Source organism: Tasmannia lanceolata, unplaced genomic scaffold, assembly GCF_043159265.1.
Source record: "Tasmannia lanceolata isolate RefF3 unplaced genomic scaffold, GAP_Taslan_0.1 ptg000003l, whole genome shotgun sequence".
NCBI lineage: Eukaryota > Viridiplantae > Streptophyta > Magnoliopsida > Canellales > Winteraceae > Tasmannia > Tasmannia lanceolata.
Genome location: NW_027518680.1, coordinates 20,467,625 through 20,480,536, shown reverse-complemented (window position 1 = coordinate 20,480,536; position 12,912 = coordinate 20,467,625). Strand labels below are relative to the sequence as shown.

At 43.8% G+C, this 12,912-nt stretch overlaps 1 protein-coding gene across 1 annotated transcript; it reads right to left on the bottom strand.

Moving 5' to 3' along the window:
* Nucleotides 1-10,893: 10,893 nt before the first annotated feature.
* Nucleotides 10,894-11,607, bottom strand: LOC143866954 (uncharacterized). Its single transcript, XM_077376053.1, has one exon. The coding sequence runs from the start codon at nt 11,605-11,607 to the stop codon at nt 10,894-10,896; it is 714 nt and encodes a 237-aa protein (XP_077232168.1).
* Nucleotides 11,608-12,912: the final 1,305 nt, after the last annotated feature.

Here is a 12,912-nt window from a genome sequence, read left to right as displayed (position 1 = left end):
CTCAGCATGAGTGATATTCTCTCAATTGACCACTTTGTTTGTATCTAGCCATAAGTGGCCGAAAAATGACCTCTTCCAATCCATTGCCATTAAAAGACATTAGTATTTCAGCTGAAAGTTCCCATTCAATTTTGACACTCAATACATCGTTTCTGGAAACTTTTCTCAACTACAAAGTTTTAAGAAATTATTAAAGGAACAACTTTGTCTTCTACGGCTCCGGCCAGATCCAGTCAAAAGTGCTCCAAAAATGGCCGACAATCTGCTGTTACAACAAACAGTTTTATCAGAAAACTGAAATTTTGAAAGTGATTTTTGACACACCAGACATTGTTTCTGGAGAAATTCACTTATTGACAAAGTTTTATAAAATCTTATAAGGAACAATTTGTCTTCTATGGCTCTTGCCAGAAGTTACTCGACGCGATAAATTTTTAAAAAACTTAGAAAAATTAACACATTGAATGGCTGAAATTTAAAAAGAGCATAAATCTCTCATCCTTTGGCCAAATTAGGGCCATAATATGCCAAATCGAAGATCTCGGAATGCTCTAAAACCTTGTGTAGTCCATTCATTTCAAATTTGATAGAAAATTATGAAAAATGATGAAAAATAAATCTGGACAGCATGTAATTTTGAGGTTTTTCAACATCTTGCAAGAGCACTTCACATCAAAACCCTAAATTTATCACGTATTTCACTAGATATTCACATTATACAGATATTAACAGTTATGTTTTTGAATTCCAAAGCCTAACACATCAGATCTAAATATTTTCACAAAAATCATCCAAGAATTCACCATTTTAACTAAACTTTTGAGCTGAAATCTTAAAATTAGCATAACTTCTTCATTTCTTTGTCAATTTTGGGCCATAATATGCCAAATCGAAGATCTGAACAAGCTCTATACCTCCATTTAAAAAAATTCATGAATTCCAACCTAAAATCGATGAAAAATGGCAAAAAGAGGTTGGACAGCACCTTGTTTTGCTATTTTCATATTGAAATTCCTCAAAATCTGAGGCAAATTGCTTTAGATCTTTCTATGAGCCATGTTTTTAAACATATTTTGGTAGATTTTAGCCTTAGGTTGCTAGATCTAACCATTTTTAAGCATTTTCCACTTAGATTTTCCATTTCAGGCTAGATTTTAAAAAAAAACTCGAAAAACTTAAAATTTACTAACCTTGTGCTCTTCTCTTGAATCTCTCCTTGAAAGGTTCTTCTCATCCTTCTTTCTCTCTCTAGATCTCATTCTTTCTCTCTCTAAAACTCTTTCTCACTCTAGAATTCTCTCTCTCTCTAGAATCTTCTCTCTCTCTAGAAAGCTTTCTCTCTCTCTCTCCCTCTAGAAAACTCTCTCTAGAAAGCTCTCTATCTCTCTCTTAAGCACAAACCCTAGATTTAGAAGAAAGATCCCCAAATGAGGGCCTTTGATCTCCTATTTATAGAGAAAATGTGTTAATTTTTTACCCTCATAAGTTTCCCCAAACAACCTCTTTTATTAAATTTTGTGCTTTGAGTACAAAAATGGGTAATTTCAAGTAAAATTCTTCATGTGCGAATTTACAGGGATAATACACCCCTCTTCTGCTCTAGTGTAAAAACTAGCTGGCTTACAGGATATTTCACTCTCCTGTTGTACTACAATTCTAATTTGGCTTGTCTTATTAGGCATTTTTCAACAGATTTTGACAAAATTTTAAAGGGAACTACTTGGGATCCTAACCTACCCTGGGGTACAATTTAGGACTCTAAATCTTTCATTTATTAGGTTTTTATTCAAAACAAGATGTAAAGGGGTTTAGTCAAAATGAGGTGTCTACAAAACCCCAAAAAGATATTTACATAAGATCCAGTTCTTCCATAAGTGGGACTAGACCATAACACACGCCCACAGTATTTTTCATGAAACATTACTTATATGATTTCGACTTTCTTTGAGTTCCCCAAAGAAATGTTGTGTAATCTATTGAGAGCTTTGTGTTTCCATATTTCTACACTTTCTAATTCCAAAATCTCCAGAATTCAGACCTATCCCAAAAGCTTACAGAAATATTATATAGTACAGACACATCAAGAAGCAAAGAGACGAGAAGAACAAACTATTTTACCTGAGTTAATCAAAACTTTTAACTTTCCTTTGTTATGACCACATCAATCAAGTACTCAAGTTGAGTAGTATTTCCTATGGCCGTCTTTTGACCTACATCAGCATTTTGAAACAATTACTTTTTCCTTCCCAAGTTAAACTTTCCTTCAAAAGGAGAAGTGCAAATTCTGATCACCCACATGAAGGTCAATTCATTTTCTTCAACAAAAGTCATGAACAAATTGAATATGAACATGCTGATATCTACATAGAAAAGAAGAAGAAAAATACAAACCCTAATCCACCTACTGAAACAAACCTTAATAACAGGGCCCGGATTAGAAATCAACAACAACAACAACTACTACTACTACAATCAAATATAAGCTTAAGAAAGTACAAACCCTTAATCAGCTACAACAGTGAAAAAAAAGAAGGGGAAAGCCCACCGATCGAGATGATCACGGGACAGAACAAGATCAACCATCACAAGGATGGGAGGAAATCAATGATTGACATAATTTTAGGATCTCTAAAATTACCAAATGGACAGTTCAGATCAAGCATTGGGAGTGTCAACTGTGCTGTACTCAGGCGTGCCCCATTTTATTACAATGAAGTGGCCCCTATTTCTGTGTTTTCATTCAAGAGAGATGGTTTCACCTCCATTGCGACTAAAGTATGTCGGCTCCAAATCAGCTCCTCCACTTTTTTTTATAAAGGGCCTTGATTGAAAAACCTATTTTCATTAGAATAATCTCAAGCATTCACTAAAAATTGAATTGGCTTATATGAAGGGCTGAAATTGGAACAGAATTTTTAGTGAGACTAATCTCAGCCCTTCATGTTAGAGTGAAAGGTTGATTACCTTACAAAGTCGTGGGCATTATTCAGGTCATTGTTGTTGTGAAGCTAATGAATATTGTGAAATGCATGATCATAAGGAGTACTATAATAAGAACTAAATGGAAGTTCAACATGCTTAGATCTATGACATAAGACGAGAATATGAGTGTCAATCCAACCATAGGCCATAATAATACAACCAGTGAATTTCCATGAGTGTTTAACCTTGGCCAAATCCAAGTGGCTTATTTTCCCCGGGGCCATGTAAAAATAAAATTGTCTATAGGAAAAAATTCCACTTTAATGACTGATAATCCTAGTTGAAAGGTTTGAAAAGCTACTAAGAGAATCTCCTTCACTTTAGGAGTGATTCACTCTACTTCTACCAGATCCATCTACAGAATCTACATCCAAGGCGCTAAGGTTACCAACCCTGCGTAGTAGCCTAAGGTCACCACACCACCTATCCAGCCAAAAAAGATATTTTCCTTACCAACACTCCATAAGATAAAAGGCTCTTCCAGTTCTTTCATAAGTGGGACTCGACCATAACACACTCCCACCGTATTTTTCATGAAACATTACTTATATGATTTCTACTTTCTTTGAGTTCCCCAAAATATGATGTGTTTATCTATTGAGAGTTTTGAGTTTTCATATTTCTACAGTTTCTAATTCCAAAATCTCCACAATTCATAGGCCTATCCCAAAACCTTACAGAAATATTATACATTACACACACATCAAGAAATCAAGAAGCAGAGAGACGAGAAGAAACAAATTGTTTTACCTGAGTTAATCAAAACTTTTGACTTTCTTTTGTTGTGACCACATCAATCAAGTACTCGAGTTGAGTAGTATTTCCTATGGCCGTGTTTTGACCTACATCAGCATTTTGAAACAATTACTTTTTCCTTTCCAAGTTAAACTTTCCTTCAAAAGGAGAAGTGCAAATTCTAATCACCCACATGAAGGTCAATTCATTTTCTTCAACAAAAGTCATGAACATACTGAATATGAACATGCTGATATCTACATAGAAAAGAAGAAGAAAAATACAAACCCTAATCCACCTACTGAAACAAACCCTAATAATCCTTTATTTGGTTCATCTTCAAGCTTAGGCCATCTGTGTGTGTGCTAGCATGGATTGACCTGTGAATTACCTATCTATAGCACAACACTCAAGGCAAATAATTAGTCCATAAATGACTAATCAATTTGCGTTTGTTAATCATCAAAACGAAAAGATTGAGTGAACCCATGGGGAACCCTTGGGCTAACATTTGCCTTGGTTGAGGATATGAGTAATTCACGGTCGGCACCGATGGATGTTCAGGCTAGAGTTTTCGCCTAGGAATCTGTGGAACTTCACAGCCCTCGAGTGCCTCATGGCGGGGTATATCGCCCCGAAGTAGCTATGAGTTCGATAGGTATCCTTCAACTTTCGGACCTTGATCGACTGCGGGAGAAGTATCACATTGGATGGCTATGAAGTCCAACTTCCCACTTCCGATGAACGAGCATGTAGCAGTAACGTGTAGGGGGAAACGACTTTTTACAAGGAGGTTTTTGAAGCGGGCGTCCGGTTTTCCCTGCATCCGATTATGATAGAGTTTTTGGACTTTTTTGGTATGGCTCCATCTCAGATTTATCTGAACGGGTGGAGGGGCCTCATGGCATACGTGGCTAAAAGCAAGATGGTGAAAGCCCCACTGTCTTTGGACGTGATCCGGAAATGTTTCCTTATCAAGTTAAAGGATTGTTGGGTAGATGTGGCCCAATGGCGGACGCTGATGATTATGGGTGGAGCTCCATCTTCCATTAAACGGTGGAAGAATGCGTTCTTTTTTGTGAAACCTCCTCAGTCGGCCGGTTGGAGGTTTCCTTTTGATTGGAGGGAGCCCAGTGGGGAAAAGATAGGGCTAAAGTTTTCTTTAGGAACATTGAGTCAGTTGGTTTTCAATGACGTTGTAGGTAGGGGTTTGGAAGTAGGAAAGGAGAGGTTTGATGTTCGGGACTTCAAGTTCGAACGAGTATTGGTCAAATTTGGTCTAAGCAACGTTGTGGTAGATTCGATGAGGCTCGGGGCGAAGGTGAGGAAGGGGGGGAGGAATATGAAACGAGTGTTGACGAGAGTCAGTCTGGTGATTCCCTCTTCCGTTCTTCTTTTCCGTATTTTTGTTTGCTTCCCTTCTATCGTGTCGTAACTTGTTTTCTGGTTTTATCACAGAAATGGCAGCGGAAGGCTCGGGCGCTAATATCTCTGCTTCGGCAATGGAGGAGGCCAGGAGATTGAAGGCCGAGGAAGTAGCTCGGCAGAAACATGAGAGAGCCTTGAGGCGCCAGGCTGCTAAGGCTGGAAAAGGGTCGGTCTCGACCGTAGGATCCAAGGATGTTGCATCTCCGGAGAAATCCGTACATGGCAAGCGGCAAGCGGATTTGCCAAAGAAGAGCCTTACCAAGAAGGGTAATTCGGCAGAGGGGGAGGGTCTTAAAGGTAAAGACCCAGTTGTAACTCAGGAGACCCTGCCCGCCGAGGGTTGCAATGGGACCCAGGCTCTTTTTAATCCGTTGACTCTCTCGAGGGATCAGGCGACCCAACAGGGGCCTTACTTTGATCCTAATTGGAAGATGGGTACTGAAGATTCTGCCCTTCGTAACCTGAGAGTGGCTGTAGAGATGGCAATGGCGAGTATCTTACCAAAAGACTCAGCGAAGATGGAGAAGTGTTCGCACTACGCCTTGGGCTGGGACATGGTCGCTTTGGCGAAGAAGGTGTGCAATTTTATTTTTAATTCTCCAAATGTCTTTCAGGCTCTGCAAATATTTATCTTTCCTCTTTTTACTTACAGTTGTCAGATATTTGTTCCTATGCCTTGTGGCGCATGGGCAAATACCAATCTCTTTATGCCCATGCATCCAAGGAGGTGAAAAACTATGCGGACTCACAGAAAGAGAGCAGGAGATTGTTCGAGGAGTCCTTGGTGGATGCGAAAAAGCTTCATACTTCATACGGATGCCCGGGTTGAACTTCAGGGGGTCAAGGACGAACTTGACCGTGAAAAGAAGATCTGTGCTAACCTCGAGAAGGTGCGGGATGAGGCCGCGCAACGAGAAGGAGAGATTCGGTCCCGGGCGATTGCCAAGTTTCGCCAGTCTCAAGAATATCAGACGGATAAGGCACTTCATGTCTTGGAGTTTGAGGCGAAGGGGTTCATCGACTGTCAAGACCAAGTTAAGGCCATAGACTCCACATTTCCCGTCGACAGGCTGAAGGGACCACCGGGGACCAAACTTTTCGAGGGAGAGCATTCTGAGGCGACTAAAGCGAACGAGGCAAACCTCACAGTCACATCTCATGGAGTGGAATCCTCTGTTCCGCCTGTTGTAGCGCCCTCTGCTCGAGAAGATTTGGAGAAGGATGTTTAGGGGCGGGGCCCTTGCAATTCTCTTTTTATTTCTCTCATGAACCGGTTCTGTAAAAACTTAATTTTATTTTGGTGTGCATGGAAGGGTTCGTCCTTTGAGGCGATCCCTACTCATGGTGATGCTTTGGAAACATTTTTACCTTCTTGCTGGTGATAGTAAATTTTCTCCTGATTCTGACGAGATAATGATATATTTTTGAAGCAGTATTTTGTGGATAGACTCTTCACCGTGCCTCTTTGGGCATCGGTTTATGGGTCATATCCTTCAAGTAGATAGACTCTCTACCGAGCCTCTTTGGGCACCGATTTATGGGTCGTATCTTTCAAATAGATAGACTCTCTCTGGGCCTCTTCGGGCACCGGTTTATGGGTCGTATCTTTTAAATAGATAGACTCTCTACCGAACCTCTTTGGGCACCGGTTTATGAGTCGTATCTTTTAAATAGATAGACTCTCTACCGAGCCTCTTTGGGCACCGGTTTATGGGTTGTATCTTTTAAGTAGATAGACTCTCTACCGAGCCTCTTTGGGCATCGGTTTATGGGTCATATCTTTTAAGTAGATAGACTCTCTACCTGACCTCTTTGGGCACCAGTTTATGGGTCGTATCTTTTAAGTAGATAGACTCTCTACCGAGCCTCTTTTGGCATTGGTTTGTGGATCATATCTTTTAAGTAGATAGGCTCTCTACTGAGCCTCTTTGGGCATCAGTTTATGGGTCGTATCTTTCAAGTAGATAGACTCTCTACCGGGCCTCTTCGGGCACCGGTTTATGGGTTGTATCTTTTATTCTTCATTTGTAGGTTGTTCAGTTTGGAGATTTGTTAATGTTGGGAAGTAATAGCTCTTGCGGATGGGGAATCGAAAAGGAGATTTTATTACTTGGGGAGAATGATTACATGTCTGCAATATCACAAAGACAAAGAACAAACACATAGATTTATTGAAAATAAGGAAATGAAAACAAATTACATTCTTGCTTACTGATAGAACTTCTTCAGATTCGAAATATGCCAAGTACGGGGAGTGGGGTTGCCCTCTAAGTCTTCCAATTGGTACGATCCTAGCTAGAGAGTGCAGGATACGCGGCAGGGTCCTTCCCAAGTGGGAGCCAATTTTCCCGAGTTGCGAGGTGGGTCGGAGACTTCGGATCGTCATAGCACCAAGTCGCCCGTTCTTACTGCTCTCTCCTTCATCCTGGAGTTGTAGTATCGGGCGACCCTGTGTTGATACGCGGCCTTCTTGACTTGGGGTTTTTCCCTAGTTTCTTCGACGAGGTCAAGGCTGCTCCTTAGCTGGTTGGGATTGGCCCTCTCGTTGTAAGCTTCAAGCCTCAGAGAGTGGGCTCCAATCTCAACGAGTATGATTGCGTCTACCCCGAAGGCGAGACTGAATGGTGACTCTCCTGTCGCGGTCCTGGGGGTGGTTCAATAGGCCCAGAGGAGATTCGGTAATTCTTCTGCCCATAAGCCTCGGGCGTTCTCTGCGAGTTTTTTCAACCCTTGTAAGAGGGTTCAATTGGTTACTTCCACCTGTCCGTTAGCTTGCGGATGGCCGACTGAGGTGAACCGTTGTTCGATACCGAGTTTTCCGCAAAATTCTTTGAACCGTCGGCTCGCAAACTGGGTCCCGTTGTCGATTACAAGGACTCGCGGAATACCGAACCTGCAAATAATATCATGATAGAAGAAGTTTTTTGTTTCTTTGGAAGTAATTTTCTTCACTGCCTTAGCCTCGACCCATTTGGTGAAGTAGTCAATGGCGACATACATCATTCGGTGCCCCTTGGTCGAGTTAGGAAAAGGACCTAACAAATCCATCTCCCACATAGCGAACGGGATTGGATTGGAGATGGGTTTGCAAGGAACTGCAGGAAGACGAGGTACGGTAGCGAACTTCTGGCATTGCTCGCATTTTCTGACAAAATCAGATGCGTCTTGCTGGAGGGTCGGCCAGAAAAAACCTCGGCGGAGGATCTTGGGAGCTACACCTTTCCGCCTGAGTGATCGCCACAGATTCCTTCGTGGACTTCTCTCATGGCGAGTTCCGCGGCGGAGGGTCGGAGACATTTCAATAGAGGCCATGAAAAGCACCGCTTGTACGACTCCTATCCATCGAAGATGTAATGGGCGGCCTTAGCAACCAGGCGTCGAGCTTCCTTTCCATCCGAGGGTACAACACCGTCTTTAAGTATCGTGCTATAGGATCCATCCAACTAGGTTCCTCGTTGAGTTGTAGGACTACTTCTCTCTCAATGCTAGGTTGAGGGAGGATCTCGGTATAGATGTTTTCTGGTTCAAACATTCCGGACGAGGCCATCTTGGAGAGAGCATCAGCGCTGGTATTTAAGGTCCGAGGAACCTGTACTATCTGGAATTCTTCGAAGACGGAGATTTCCTTTCTCACTTTTTCCACGTATTTGATCATCCGTTCTTCTTTAGCTTCGCTGAAGCCATTCACTTGGCCCACCACCAATTGCGAATCACTGTGGACTCTGATCCGAGTGACTCATAATTCGATGGCAAGAGCTATTCCGGCGATCAAAGCTTTGTATTCTGCCTCGTTATTGGATGCTTTGAAATCTAGTCGCAGGGCGTACTTAGCAATAAAATTGTTCGGCCCTGTTATGACCAAGCCGGCACCACTGCCCCCAGCATTGGAGGAGCCATCCACGTACAACATCCACAGTGGATCTTGGCTTTGCTGGATCAGAGTCGGTTCTTTGGCTGGGAGACTTGGTTCTTCGGATTCCTCTATCGGCACCGTACGTTCCACAATAAAATCCTCCAGCACCTGGGACTTGATCGCTGGATGGGGCTTTATCTGGATGTCGAATTTGCCCAATTCAACCGCCCAATTAATCAGACGTCCTGAAGTGTCGGTCTTCTGTAATATCTTTCGGAGAGGTTGGTCGGTGAGTACGGTAACAGGATGAGCCTGAAAATATGGACGAAGTTTTCTCGCAGATACGACGACAACGAAGGCGAATTCTTCAATCTCCTAGTATCAGGTTTCGGCGTCTTGGAGCACTCTACTAACATAGTAAATAGGTTGCTCCGTTTTTCCTTCCTGCCAAACGAGCAGATAACTTACCGCGGCGGGCCCAACTGCTAGGTACAGGTACAAATCTTCCCCTAGTACTTTTCTCTAACTTTTCTCTGAGAGTAACAGAAGCGCTTGGAGATATGCCTTTAGCTGGACGAAGGTCGTCTGACATTCCTCTGTCCATCGAAAGTCTTTCATGCTTCGGAGAGTTTTAAAGAAAGGCAGGCACCTTTCGACAGATTTAGACATAAACCTGCTAAGGGCCGCGATTCTCCCGGTGAGTCTTTGTACATCTCTAACTTCCTTCGGCGTTGTCATTTCTAACAGTGCTTTTATTTTTTCGAGATTGGCCTCAATTCCTCGTTGGCTAACCATAAAGCCCAGGAATTTTCTGGAGGTAACCCCAAAAGCACACTTGGCGGGGTTCAAAATCATTCGGTTTCATCGGAGTATGGTGAAGGCCTCTTCAAGGTCGGCGATGTGGTTCTGTGCTTTGAGGCTCTTAACGAGCATGTCGTCGACATATACTTCCATGTTCTTCCCAATTTGTTCGACAAAAATCTTAGTGACGAGACGTTGGTACGTGGCGCCAGCATTTTTGAGGTCGAAAGGCATGTGAAATCCAAGTAGTGACTTGGTTTGGCATGGGCTTACAGCATGACTTCGTAACAAAACATACCTTGGTCGCTGACGAAGGAAGTTTTTGGAATATCGGGGTCGTACATCTGGATCTGGTTGTATCCGGAGAAGGCATCTATGAAGCTTAGCATCTCATGCCCGGCGGTGGCATCAATGAGTTGATCGATCCTCGGTAACGGGTAACAATCTTTGGGACACGCTTTGTTGAGATCCGTGAAATCTATGCAGATTCGCCACTTGCCGTTGGATTTCTTGACCATCACAACGTTGGCCAACCATTCCGGGTAGCAAATCTCTCTGATGACTTTAGCATCGAGGAGTTTATCTACTTCTTCCTAGATGTGCTTTTGTCTTTCGGCGGCAAAATTACGTTTCTTTTGCTTGACTGGCTTGGAGTTTGGGTCCACATTCAATTTGTGGACCACTACTTCGGAGGGAATTCCCTGCATATCGGAGGCGGACCAGGCAAAGATATCCGAGTTAGTCTTTAAGAAATTGACGAGGTCAGTTTTAAGCTTACCTGAAATGAGAGAACCTATTTGGACGGTTCGTTCGTCGGCACCGGAGAACAGAGGAATTTTTGTGAGTTCCTCGACCGGTTCTCCTTGCTTTACCTCAACTCGAGGGTCGGTGCTGCCTATGGAGAAGGTTTCTTTAGCGGCCTTTTTTCTTTTTCAACAGGGCGGCGTAGCACTCACGGGCTTTCTCTTGGTCGCCGATAACCTCTCCTACGCCGAGTTTTGTGGGCAACTTTATTTTCAAGTGGGCAGTGGTTTTCAGTTCGTTCAGTGCTGGCCTTCCGATGATTCCGTTATAAGTGGAAGGGACGCGAACTATTACAAAAGTTGTATGATGGTGCGCTGGATCGGGTGAGCTCCAAATGTTACAGGGAGTTTGATCTTCCCTCGTACCTTGACTTCTCGTCCGGATAATCCTAAGATGGACCAGTCAACAGGCTCCACCCTATCACTGCTGATGTCCATTTTGGCGAAGGCGTCTTGATGGAGGACATTGACCGAGCTTCCAGTATCTATCAAGATTCGTCCCACATTAAAGTTGGCGATGGTGAGTCGGACTACCATAGCGTCATCATGTTGCCGATCTATCGTTCCATAATCTGCCTCGGTAAAGGTGATGGGTATGCTGGTACTTGGGTCCGTCCTTGACTTCTTGGAGGGGTTTTCTATGGAGTTGATTTCTCCCGCGTAAAGGGCGCGTCCTTCGTCGGTCGGTCCTCCGGACGCCGGACCTCCATAAATGGTGTCAATATTTCTGGTGATCTTAGGTGCTTCCTCCTGATCCGAAGCTCTTTGCCTAGTACCTTCTACACGGTGGTTTGGCAAGCGACGATGTTCGTCCGGCCGATGTATTTCGGATCTGGGTCGTTGCTGGCTCCTTGGGGGATTTTGAAGGTAACGATCAATCCGACCCAGTCCCGCGAATCTTTCGATTTCATTTTTCAGATGATAGCAATTGTCGGTGGTGTGCCCATGATCTTGGTGAAAATGACAATATTTGCTAGAACTTTTACCTTTTCCTGAATTTCTCATTCTTTTGGGCCAGTGTATGGGTTCTCTATCACAGATTTCGTACAGGATATTTGAGATGGTGTTGTTCAATGGAGTGTAGTTGACCCTATCAAACTGGGGATTTGGGGCACGACAACTCTGTCGATCATTGTGTCTTGCCTCCTTATGACTCGGTAGCGCCCTAGAGTCGTCTTCTCATTTTTTGGTTCCTCGGGTGTTCTCCAACTCCCTTTCCATGGCAAATGATTCCTCATTATTGATGTATCTATCCGCAGTGGCCATGAGTTCTTGGAGGTCATGAGGAGGATGCACATTCAAGGTGACTTTCATGTCCCTATCTCGGATGGCATGGCAGAGTGCGGCGCGAATGATATTGAAGTTCGGTTCGTTAATTTGGTGGAGTTCCACTCGGAACCGACCGATGAACTTCCGTAATGTTTCGTCCTTTCCTTGCCGTAAAGACAGAAGAGCATCGGCCGGTTTCTTTCGGAGCTGACTGTTAATGAAGTAAGCGACAAACTCCATTCCCAGTTCGTTACATGACTCGATGGAGTTGGGCCTTAATCGACTGTACCAGTTGCTAGCATCTTTCTTTAGGTAGGCAGAGAAGGCTTTGCACATCATGGAGTCTGAAGCATTCCTGATTACCATCGCACAGCTGTAGGTTCGGAGAAACTCAAGACAGTCAGATGATCCGTCATAGAGGTCTAATCGAGGCATATCCGAATTCGTAGGAACGATGGCATTGGCGATTCTTGGGATGAATGGGGAAGCAATCTCGCTATCCCATTCCGCCAGGAGGTCCAGATCACATGGTGCCTTCATTTGCTGTTGAAGTTCTCTTATCTGACGCTGGAGATCAGCCATGATGGTGGGGTTTTCTTCTGCTTGGATGTTTTTCGTCGGGCTTCTTCTTTGCGGAGATATCTGATTCTCTTTTCGATGGGCTAGATTCGCTAGTTCCACCATCGAGTCGTCACCCCTTCGATGGCGTTTACCGCGGCGATGGTCGGGTGGCGGGCTGATGATTGAGGCAGACCCTCGTTGGCGGGGTCTTTGACTCCAAGGATTTCGTCCTTCTGAGGATCCTTGCTCTTCTGAAATTTCGACGGGATGAATTCCTTCGCCCAGCGGGTTTATAGGTGGAGGTGGCACTGCCGACTGGGGAGGGATCCTTTAGAGTACTTGTCGGAGGGCGGCCGCGACGCTTCCAAGTTGCTGTGTGAGTTGGTTGATGACGGTCATTGTTACCGGAGCATCGCCGGAAGTAACCATTTCCCCCATCTCCTCCGGTGGTTCGCGGTCTCGTTGACTTGCTTAGCTTCT

Coding starts and splice junctions, on each gene's coding strand:
- LOC143866954 (XM_077376053.1), bottom strand. CDS start 11,607: ATGAGAAATTCAGGAAAAGGTAAAAGTTCTAGCAAATATTGTCATTTT.